General features: G+C 27.1%; 1 protein-coding gene across 1 annotated transcript in view; it reads left to right on the top strand.

Annotated features, from left to right (window-relative positions):
- LOC100206968 (metacaspase-2) overlaps nucleotides 1–12500 on the top strand; it is a 65773-nt gene that overhangs the window by 18506 nt on the left and 34767 nt on the right. The window contains exons 2-3 of the mRNA XM_065813325.1: nucleotides 6591–6728; nucleotides 9554–9672. Of these exons, the coding sequence (XP_065669397.1) occupies nucleotides 6591–6728; nucleotides 9554–9672 (257 nt within the window). The remainder of the gene's footprint in view (nucleotides 1–6590; nucleotides 6729–9553; nucleotides 9673–12500) is intronic.

Below are 12500 nucleotides of genomic sequence, written 5' to 3'. Positions count from 1 at the left end.
TCAAAATTTTTGTCATGTTATTCTGTTTATTTAACATGAGCCTAGTGAAGTTTTAGTTTCTTTCCTTATTATTTAGAATATTTCTTCACAGTTATTTGTTTTTAATAAAATAGTTTCAATTTAATATTGTATGTTTTTTTAGATAGGTTTTAATTTTTATGCTGTAAGTGACTATGCTTATTTTTTTTTCTTTACAATTTCACAACTGTTTTAACAATTTAACCCTTTCCTGACGCATGACCCTCACTACGGTGCATAAAATCTGTTTCTAAATGATGTGTGAATCGCCTGGTGGTCCATTAATAGTTTTAAATTTTTGTGAACATCTATAGGGGTTTGAGAAAACATTAAATATATATCTGAAATAGGAATTATTTTTAAAGTTGATACTTCAAACCGTTTGTCATTTGCATTTATAGATCGGTCAAAAATTAGTTTTGAAAAATGGCTAAAAAGCGAACAAGTTATAGTGATATGAATGGGATCCTTGATATTTTGTTTGATGATTGTGATGTAGATAGCAATATTGATATTGATCTTGATAACTCTATTGATTCTGAAAATATTTTAGATTATGTAAATGAAGAACTACTACTCTTGTCTGAAGATTTACAAGTTCAAAATTTAGTTTTACCTTCACCATCCATCACATATACTCTTAAAAATCAAAATTTCTGCAATGATATTTTTTTATCTGAGGAGAGAGCAGATAATGACCTGATTATAGAATCTGAAACTGAAGAAGGAATTTATGAGGAATCATCTAGTGATATAAGTATAGAATCTGATAGTGAAAAAGAATGTTATGAAACTCAACAACTATCTTATAACGTTTCACAGCCCCAGAAATGTGTGAGAACCAGAGTTGGAAGTAGAAATGTAAGTGGTTTACATTCTTTTGATCGTGTTGCTCTAGATAGAGGTGCTTGTTGTAATCTACAATCTAACTGAGGCCAAATTAGAGTTAGCTTTCCTCATGTTCGTGGTGGTCGATCACATCTACAGTTCATTGATCGTGTTGTTCCTAAACAAACAGAATTACAGTTAGAATGGGAGCATGTTGATGCTGATAATAAGAAAAAATCTAATGACACGTTTCCATTCTTTTCCACTGAAGGTCTAAATGTTAGAATAGGAGAAGACAGTACTCTTGACTTTTTTGAAACTAACTTAACCAATCCTATTTTAGAACATATTGTTTCTGAAAGTAACTGATACTGCAAAGATTTTTTGAGCACACACCCTGAAAAGGCCAATAGTTCTTACCTTAAGAATTTGAAAGCTATTACAGTAGTTGAAATGAAAACCTTTTTTGGTCTAATTATATTAATGGTTATTGTACATAAACCAAATATGAACATGTATTGGTCCACCGATGATCTTTATTGGACACCAATCTTTTCGAAAATAATGTCTTGAGACCATTTCAAGGTTATCCTCAAATTTCTTCTTTTCAATAACAATAATGATCCTAATCATAATTTTAATGATCCTAATAAGTAAAGATCGATTGCATAAGGTCAGACCATTCCTCAATATTATCAGAGAGCGTTGTCGAAAAGTTTACAGTTCAAGACAACACTTGAGTGTTGACGAATCCCTTGTTCTTTTTAAGGGCAGATTGCATTTTCATCAATATATAAAGACAAAAAGAGCACGATTTGGATATGAGTTGACTACAGCTGATGGTATTACACTTGAATTCCTAGTGTACTGTGGTACTGGGATGTATAATGATGACAAAAATCCTACAATGCCTTCAAGCCAATGTATACCAATAGAGCTGATGGAACCATTTCTAAATAAAGATCATATAGTTTTATCTGATAATTACTATACAAGCCCTTCTCTCTGCAGCTTCCTCTTGTCCAAGAAGGCTCATATTTGTGGAACTATTTGCGCAAACCGAAAACACTACAGCAAAGAGATTAAATAAGCAACTTGCAAAAGGGACTGCTGTTTTTTACAAAACTCGCAGCGAAGACAATAAAATGTTAGCCTGCAAATATCGTGCAACTAAAGTCAAATTGGGTAACAAACAAAACGTTGTTTACATGCTGTCAACATATCACAATCCAGTAATGGTGGAAACAGAAAAATCTAATAAAGATGGTAACATTATACTCAAACCATCAATGGTCAAGTCATACAATATGCATATGGGTGGTGTTGACCGGGTAGACCAGCATGGAATTCAGGCTTTTCAAAAATCTTATAAATGGTACAAGAAATTAGCTTTTTGTCTAATTCTTCAATGTGCTTTAAATTTATATTTCATATTTGGATTTTTTGCTGAGTAACATAAGGCTGATATTTTTACTAACCCCCTGAGATCCCTCACAACCCTTGTCTTGTTGTTGGAGAGGATTATGATAGACTTACTGGCAGACATTTTCCTTCAATGTTGCCACCAGGCAAGGCAGGCAATAATGATAGGCGCCACAGAAGATGTCGTGTTTGTTATGCAAAAGGGAAACTGAGTGCCAAAGGACATCCCTTGAAAACTGTTTTTGTTTGTAATTTTTGTCCATCACAACCTGGGTTACATCCTGATGAGTGTTTTCAAATTTATCATACTGTTTTGGACTATTCCTAGAAAGACATTATGTATATTTACTTATACATGAAATGTTTTCTCAAGCCAAATGTGTATACATTATATTTTAAGGAAATTTCCAATTTGTTAGTGCCCTTACAAAAAGTTAAATATCTTTTGATTAAATTATCAAGTTTGTTTAATTTTTTTTTTGTTTTTACCACTATAAATGCCTATCTTATTTAATATTTAAAACTATATGTTTATGAATTTATCTATTAATATTTTAAAATTAAATTAAGAAATTATATACTTTTGTTCATTCAATATAGTATATTTTCGATCACATAATTAATTCTTTTTTTTAAAAAAAAAAAAATATGAGAGTCTATTCTCTAACAAAAAAAAACAAGGTCTCATTCGTTATATTTTGACAAGTAGTTTTTATTTTATGCCCTTTCAATTGTTCATGATCCAAATTCGTTATTTTATGCGCAGTCATATAGATGTTTTAACTCAGTTGCGAAAGGGTTAAGTGCAATAAAAGAAATCGTTAGATTAAAAATAACTTGTAATCATTTTTAGTCTTTTTAAAGTTTTTATTTTACACAAAGGCTTCAAAATAAAATCAAAAATTAATTATAATGATCGTTTAAAATAAATGCATGTGTAAAATAGATGTTATATTTAATTTTTTTTTTTTTTAGGTATGTATTTTTTATGATAAATTTAAACTTTAAAACTATTTTTCTGCTTTGTCTTGTGAAAATGTTTTTCTGAAAATCTTTCGAAAGATTATTTTTTAAGTTACATTAAATTATGAATAATTTAAATTAAGTCTTCCCATGATTTAATTGCGATTTATTTATTTATTTTTTTTTGTTTCTATTTTTACAAAAAATTGTTTAAAAGTTTTAATTTTTTTTTAACTTGACTTACTAATTAAAGCATAAAATGATTAAAAATTACGATTTTAAAAAGTCTAGGTTATTTATGAAAAAATTTTTTTTGCAACTTTTTGAAAGACATGTTATCACAACTTAAAAATATTATATATTTTTTCTTTTCAATAATTTAATTTCACTTTTTAATAATTTGAGTAAAATGTTTATTTATTATACAATCAATAAAAGGTTAAAGATATTTATAGTTTAATTAATAGTTAGAACATTAAAGATTAATTTTTTTCAAATGCAATTAAAAATGTAGCAAAAAGTAGTTTTTGAGTTTTTTTAGTTTTATTTTAAAGCTAATTTATTTTCTTTTTTGTAAGGAATTGTTTTGCTTATTCTTTTTTTTTAATTTTTTACCCTAGTTTTGGTTTAGCTTAACGTTTCTTTTTTCAGCACATTTCTAAAACGTTTAAATCATCAAAAACAGCTAAACAGTAGTGGTCAAGTTGTAAACAAAAAAAATCATTTGGGTGGTCAGGAAAAGCGTTCAATCGCATGCTATTTCTGTCCAAGCTTTATTTTGTAGAATTTATTTCCCATTGGTCAAAATGTCCAATTACTTTGTAAATTAATCGAAACAATCTGAGGTTTTAGCCTATTAATGTCTGATGTCCGACCGTTAAATTAAGCCCTATATATATATATATATATATATATATATATATATATATATATATATATATATATATATATATATATATATACACACACACCTATAGTAAAGGTGTTAAAAGGGGAGAGTATGCACCCATGATCCTCAAAATCTATCAGGCCAATTTACTGAATACATGTTTTCATTTTGATCACTAAAGTAACAGTACATAGTAGCAAATTTTATACCTTATTTTAGATCAATAATCATTTTTTTATCAGAATATTTTAAGTAGATTTAAAATGACAAAAAACTAAAAATGCTCAATTGGGATCATGGGTGCATACCAGTATGCTCCCTTGATCCTACCTACATGCACCCTTGATCCTATGTATGTATACTTGATCTGAGATCAAATTTACACCATAAATGTGAAAGAATTATTTTTAAGTTGTCAAAACTCTGTCTTTAATAAATACCAATAAAGTTATTATTAATTTTACTATAAATTTATCTTAAAAGTAGAAAAAATCAATGAAAAAATTGTTATTTTTTACTGAGACTCAACGTTATTTTTTTTCATTACTTTCAAGATCAAGTTTTCTTTTCCTTGTCATGAAGATCTTGTTTTGCGTTTCTTGTTTTTTCTTTTTTGACTGAGACTTTTTTTTCATTTCCTGAAGCTTATTTAGTTCATTTCGAACAGGAGTGTTTGTGAATATTTGGGTACGCTGATGCTTACGTCCTTTAATGGACTTCCTTGATCCAGCTTCGGAAATGGCCTAATTTTTTATAGACTTGTTTAATAAGAGATATCAATAGAAACACTGCATAGTTGACTTCCAGGGTCAGGTATAGGCTGAATAGGCAATACACCACATGACACATGACTGAACCTGATGACAGAGTTGACATCAATGATTCATTAAAAGCTGGGGCATGAACAATAGCAGAACCTGGATCAACACCTGGAAATAGGTTTGCAGTAATAGGTTCTGGACGGTCTGTTACATATGAAGCCTAAAACTCATTATCAGAAAATATGTTAGAATTAAAGGATTCATTTCCTGTCACAGCAAATCCTGCAGAAACGTTAGACAAAGTAAAAACTTGTGCATAAGCTTTCCTTACAACTGCAGCTATATCATATATGGTCTTGGATTATATAATCATCACAGGCTAATAATGTTTCAGTGGCCCATACAATGTGGTAAAAAGAACAGCATAGTTATGCCATTTTTTTTAGCTAAATCTAAACACACAATTGAAACATGGCTCTCATGGTTGTCAAGAAGTAAGAGCACTAGATTAACTGGTGAACATTTCACATTTTGAATAAAATGCTTCATCCACTCTAAAAACGTTGCAACATTCATCCAACCAGATGGGTTTGCAACCCCAACACATCCTGGTGGACTACCATTTATCATACCTCCTTTGAAATGAACACTTGGAAAAAGAAAAAATGGAGGGATTGAGTTTCCTATTGCATTAACTGTACAACAAACTGTTATCAATGTCCTTCTTTCTGCTAAAGTTATCCTTCCAACTTGTTTATCTCCTTTTTCAGCAATTACTTTAACTGGTTTTTGAACAGTTGCGATGTCTCATCAATATTATATATGTTTTGTGGCTAAAACTTGTGTTGCTGGCGAATATCTTTTAGATTAGTGAAAAATTCTCCGACTGTATAATGATTAAAAGCAGTTGCTCGTGCCATACTAGTAGCTTATGGATTTCCTAAAGATAACTCATTCCTACGTAACATAAAACCATAAAGCCACAATTTTGGAATGCGCTTAGAAAGAGTCATTGCAAATTCATAGGCAAGTTTTCGTGTTGTTTTGGTTGACAATCCATAGTGAAGTTTTGAAGCCCTTAAAAGATAGTCTGGTAAAGATATTTCTTCGATGGTAAAGATTTGCATGGTAATGAAGTTAGGTTTGCAGACTGTATTTGGATTTAATTGACATTTCCTTGCGTATCTCTTAAGTGTCATTAAATTGATTCCCCTCTCTTTAGATACACGATAGAGTGTACCACCATTAAAAACTGCATTAACAGCTGCTTGCATTTCATTTTCATTAACTTTACCTTTAGGTGGTCTGTTGGTTTTTCTTTTTTTATGATACACCATATTTAACTGTAAAAAAAAAAAAAACATTTACATGGTTTTGCTATATTCCTAATTTTTGGATGAACATTTATAAAGGTTTTTACTTATTAGGATCTTCTTTATTAACAAACACACAGATATATATATATATATATATATATATATATATATATATATATATATATATATATATATATATATATATATATATATATATATATATATATATATGCATATATATATATATATGAATATATATATGCATATATATATATGCAAATATATATATAAATATATATATATATTTAAACTTTATACTCTTTGATTTAGTTGATACTATCTGTCTATTGTATGTACATAGGCTTCGCCTAACAATTACAAATGTGTTTATAGATACTATTAGTGACTGCGCTATCAAAAGCAAAAATTTTAACAAAAATGAACGTTCTAGCAACTCGAGATCAGCTCTTCTTCAAGAATGGCGATTAAAAAAAGAAAAAATTAAAAATCAAGAGTCAAAATATGCAAAAGGTATTATTTTGAGTTTGTCATTATTGTCATTTTAAATTAATTTTTTTTCATTGTTAAAGAAAGCAAAAATGTCTATATCAACTAACAAATTTAAAAAAAATCATCAAAAAAAGTCAAAATATTGAATCAAAGCCAAAATACTGAATGTTTTAACAGTATTCTGTTTTCTGAAACAACTAAAACAATGTTTTAGTTGTTTCAGAAATCTTAACAGTTTATTTGATACATAAAATAATTGTATCAAATAAGCTGTTGACAAAGTTAGTAAATTTTTCTTCAATTTTCAACTAAGTGATATCCTCATTTGTTAATGATAATTTTATATTATAGAAATGGTTAAAATCTTTAAAGACTTCTTTTTTTTTTAAATAATTGAAAAAGAATAATATGGGATTTTTATCCCATATTATTCAGGTTATTACCTGTTAAAAAGATGTCTCATGATTTGATATATTTTCTTTACAAGATCCAGTTAATGCTGATAAGCATGGCTTGTATGATATGCAGATCAAAAGGAAACTAAGATATATATCACTACTTTCTTGTGCTGTTTTAGTTATTAATTAGTTTTCTTAGATTAAAAAAAAAAATTTAGTTAAAAATAACTCAGGTTTCTAAAAGAGAAAATAAAAAAGTTAATTAATGCTTCTTCTTTTTTTTTTAATTTACTTGGTGTTTATCACTTAAAAAAGAAATTGCTTTGAAAAAGAAGGATACAATCAATTTCCAGAGTATAATCTATATTAATGCTATTATAATAGATCCATGCTTGGTATTCTAAAAAATACATTTATATCTAGAAATTTCAATATATGGAGTAAACTTTATAAAATTTAAACCTCACATTTAGAGTATGCAGTATCAACATGGTCACCTTATTTTACAAAAGACAATTTTTAAGAAAATTCAAAAAAAAATTCTCATAACTTTAATTACTCTATTTGCTCCCCCAACTTTTTAAATTTAAACCATTAATGAAACAAAAAAATCTTTACATCTTTGGAATTAGCAAAGAATATTATTGAAAATAAAAGAATTTAAAGTAGGCAAATATTTTGTAAAAATTTGTAATATTGCTAATATTTATTTAAATAATAATATTAATTTTAATGTAATTATTGCAGTGTTGTTGATATTTCTATATATTTGAATGGAAACACTCTTTACAAGCTTTCCTTTAGCGTTGTTCTAAAACATGAAAAAACCACTGCTTTGAAATGTTTTAAAGTTTCAATAAAACCAAAGACTTCATAAGCAGACTTTTTCAACCATTCTTTGGATTGAAAAAGCCTGTGCTTTTGAATGACAATGTTTTTTAAAAGCTTATGGCAGTTATTGCTTTTGAAGTGAAACTCCGCCATGGTACGGCTTGAGTTGAATGTGCAACTCAGCTGGCCATTCTCATAAATAAGCAAAATGCATTGAAATTTGATTTTTCTACTGTTTTAAACAAAAAGAAAAAGACACAATAGTACAAAGTTTTAAACTCTTTTGAAACGATAATAATTCTCTTGCGCTAACTGAAATTTGTTTTGTAACCACTTACCATAAAAAAAGTTAAAAAAATATTCTTTTTATAGATTATATACATAAGTTTCTCTCCTGCAAAAAGTCAAAATATAATTTTTAATTTTTACAGGAGAGAAACTTATGTATATAATTTTCATTCCCAGACCTCCTGTTATACAATTTAATAGTATAATTCTATTTTTTAGTCAATCTCAAGTTTATTAAAATGTCTTATTTAATTAGTGCCCTGGTTGGTTACTGAATAAACTTCTGAATTGAATTTACTCTAAATATGTCTTACTTGAATTTTATGTTCTATGGATAAATGAAATGGTGCAGGAGTTGTCATTAAAGTTGTACAGAGTTAGATTTTGGTGATTGTGTTGCCTGTTTTAAATCATGATAAACATCATTATTTGTTTAACTTATACTTCAAAACATGATATGCATCAATACTTGTTTAACTTTTACTTCATGATACATATCTGTACTTATTTAAGTTGCAATGTTTAGCTACAGTATTATTTTTGTTTTATTTGTTTGTTTGTTTATGTTATTATATAAAATTGAGCCAATATTAAGAGTTACTTTAGATATGTTAGACTTATGGGTCCTCAGGGACAATAAAGTTTAAGTTTTTTTCGCCTGAAATAAGTGTCCTGTAGACCTTTTTGCTTGCCCTCACATAAAATCTTTAAAGAGCTCAGTTAGGCAGGGCTCCTCAGTCAAAAATATTCATTGATTGTAATTCAACTTCTCAAAAGATGTCAACATAGACCTCAAAAGAAGCGTAATTGGATAGAAATGTAAAAAATAATAATCATTTTTATTAAAAATATTAAAAAACTTGGAAAAATAAACTTTTCGATAAAAAAAAATTTTTATAAAATTTTACTTTCGGTTAAAAAATATTTTTTTAAAACTTTCGATTAAAAAATATTTTTATAAAATTTTACTGATTTTTATTTTAAATGGTTATTATTTTTTAAACTTGTAGCTGATGGCAAAATTAAGAAACGAAGATTGTAAATATTTAAGAAGTGACAAAATTGGAAACTGTCCAATCCATGCAAGAGCAAAACCAAATATGGTAAGGCAATGACAAATGATAATGGCTCATTATTTTTTTTTAATTTTTTTTTTTTCAGAAACAATGCTGACATCAGCACTTAATCAGCATTGTTTTTTTAGAAATAGTTTTGGCTTTTAAATGAATAACTTTTTATTACAAGTAATAATCTAATAATTGCAGATAATCTTTAAAAAATGGTTACATTAATATTTACATATGTCAAAATTTCTTTTTTTTTATTCAGCAAAATTTGTTGTGAAGCATGTTGAACATAAAATTAACTTATATACAGAACATGAAAAAGAACCAATTAGTGCAAAGCCAACAAATCCAAAGAGTATTATCCCAAAGAATTCTAAATCTGTAAGTAAATTCTTTGATTTGTTGATAACAATATTCTTAATTTTCAACTTGTTCTAAGGATTTGCTTATCATCTCATATGTTGAAATAAAAAAATTAATAATAACCAACAGTTAAATATTCAAACATGAAAACTAAAACTAAACTAAATTACTTGAAAGTTAAAACATATTTAGTAATTTAAATATATAATGTATTTATAATATATTTAAATACCAACAAAAAACAGACAGAAATTATGTAATAATTCCTGTCTGTTTTTAAAATGCATTAAATTACCAAAACAAAAAACAAACAGGAATTATGTAATAATTCGTGTCTGTGTTTTTTGATCATCGAGCATTATAATAATAACTAGCTGATCGAGCCCGTAAAAATACGGGTCTTTGTAAGTCTATTCCACACCGACCTTTTCTGTATTTTTTCCTTATATAAAATCCTAGCTTTACGGACCTATAAAATATGGGACTTTACCAAACCTACCTTTTCTATACTTATCTATTCCACACCAATCATTTCTATACCTATTCTTTGTTTACTTCAATATTTTTAAGTAAAATAATTCATTTTGAAAAATTGCTTTATGAACCAAAAAAAAATAACATGTGCACCTTTTCCGCATACTTAGAGCTTATAAGAGATTTATAATTAGGTTTGTTTTCTCCTAAACCCATATCATTGATAGCTCAGTGGTTTAGTGCGCTGTCCTCAGTGTCATTTTGGGGATTGAAGACCTCCCTTTGGCATAATAAATTTTGAATATTTTTCTATCTTGCTGTATTTATAGCAATATTTATAGCAAAATTTTTATTATAGTATATATCTATAATAGTTATAGCAATATTTATAACAAAATAATAATAGTATAGCAAAAAAGTTTTCTAATTATTAAAAGATTTCTCATTTTAATAGATTTATTATATACGATTGTTCCATATGCTGCCTGCAAACTCAACATATGCTTAAGACGCTTTTGTACGCAACGCTATACAAATGGCAGAACTAAAAAGATCTTAGACTATTAAAAACTATAGACTATAAAACGCTAAGGATTTTTCCATGAATTATGCAACACTAATTTTTCATTAAACTTAATGAGAAATTTTTATTTTTTATTTAACTTACGACCTTGCGAGGGAAAACTTTTAATCTTTTTTTTTTTGTTTATTAGTGAAATTTAGCTTTGCGTAATTTATGGATGATCCCTAATTTTAAAGTTAAGCCAAAAAATAATGGAGTATAATACTATTTTGATGGTTATCTAAATTCTGTCATTGTTGCACACTCAGTTTAGAATGTTTAATAGTAAAATAGTGGTAAAATAGCTGAAAAACTCTAAATTTCCTTAATATATCAATATTAAATGATTTTAAATTATAATTTTTAAAAGTAATAAATTTAATAAAATAGTTTATTTTAAATATAAAATTAGAATTTTCAATTATCTTCTTATTAAAAACATACTTTTAAATCCCCTTACTGTTTTAAAAAAATATATGGTCGCTTCCTGGCAAGTTCATCAGCTTGGTTTTTTTTAATTTTTTTAGTTTAAAATGCAAAACAAAACAACTTTATAGTTCTATAGATATAGATGTTATATACTCATTTTCCTTGCACGAACTCAACTTAGTTGTAAAAAAACTTGAAATGTAAAACTAAAATAACGTAAGTATTTTAATCCTGACACATGACACGTTTTAAAAAATCCAAAAAAATTAAAATAAGAAAAGTTGCCAGACTCGTACCACTTGGTGTAGTTAAGGCAATTTTAAAATATTATAGCGTCTGTATGATATTTTGTTGAAATATTTCTATTAAATGAATTATGGAAAGATGAAAAAAATTTAAGTGATAAATTTTGTCGTATCATAAAATATAAATGCTTATAGCGAAAAAACCCAGAACGAAGTTTCTTTTTTTAATCGCTTGTCCCAATTTTATAAAGATTTTAAATACATTTTTTAGGTGAAATGAACATTATAATTTAAGGTGGTTGTCTAGTAAAAAAAAATAAAAAATACAATTTGTTGGACAAAGAGTTCTAGTTATCTGTACTAATTAAAAAACATGTGTAAAAGTATATATTTTCTGAAAGAGCAAAAATTTCTTTTTAAACTACACAAAAAACAAAAGTTTGATTTTTTACATATTTTTTACTAGACAATCACCTTAACAATATGATCTGTTCTGATTATTGGCAATTTTTCTTAATTATAAGCTCCGTCTTTGTCGGAATTCTAGTATTTTTTGGCAAAATTGATAGAAATATTGTGTTATATAGACTCCAAAAAGTATATGTAATATACTTTTTGGAGTCTATATAACACAATATGTATAAAGACTCCAAAAAGGTGTTTAGATTCACTCTTACGGGTAGTAAAAAGGTTTTGAAAATTATAAAAAAGAAAGAAAAATTTCTTTAAATATTAAAAAAACCTGAGGCAAAAAAAATTATACCATTTAAAGCTCTTGTTTGGACATAATACGCTGATAAAACCATACTAATTCCAAATAAAAGAATTCAAATAATTTGTAAACTACACAGAGCACAGCTTTTTTGTTCAGAAGCTCTGCACGCTATCCACTCAGCCATGCTGGCACATTGATTAAAAATTTTTTTAAACTATACAATTATTTTTTAAACAGAAATAAATGCTGTAGATCAAAGTTAAGGAGAGGTTAATGCAATGCAATTTTCAAGTGAAAGTCAAACTGTAAAACTTGATATATGTTTAAATATGTTTTGACATTACATAATTTGAAGTTTACATAAGTTAGATATTTGTATACACTTTCGTTTGCATTTTCATATAAAACAAAGTGCCGCGAC

Source organism: Hydra vulgaris, chromosome 12 (assembly GCF_038396675.1).
Source record: "Hydra vulgaris chromosome 12, alternate assembly HydraT2T_AEP".
Lineage (NCBI taxonomy): Eukaryota > Metazoa > Cnidaria > Hydrozoa > Anthoathecata > Hydridae > Hydra > Hydra vulgaris.
This window is presented reverse-complemented; position numbering and strand designations above follow the sequence as displayed.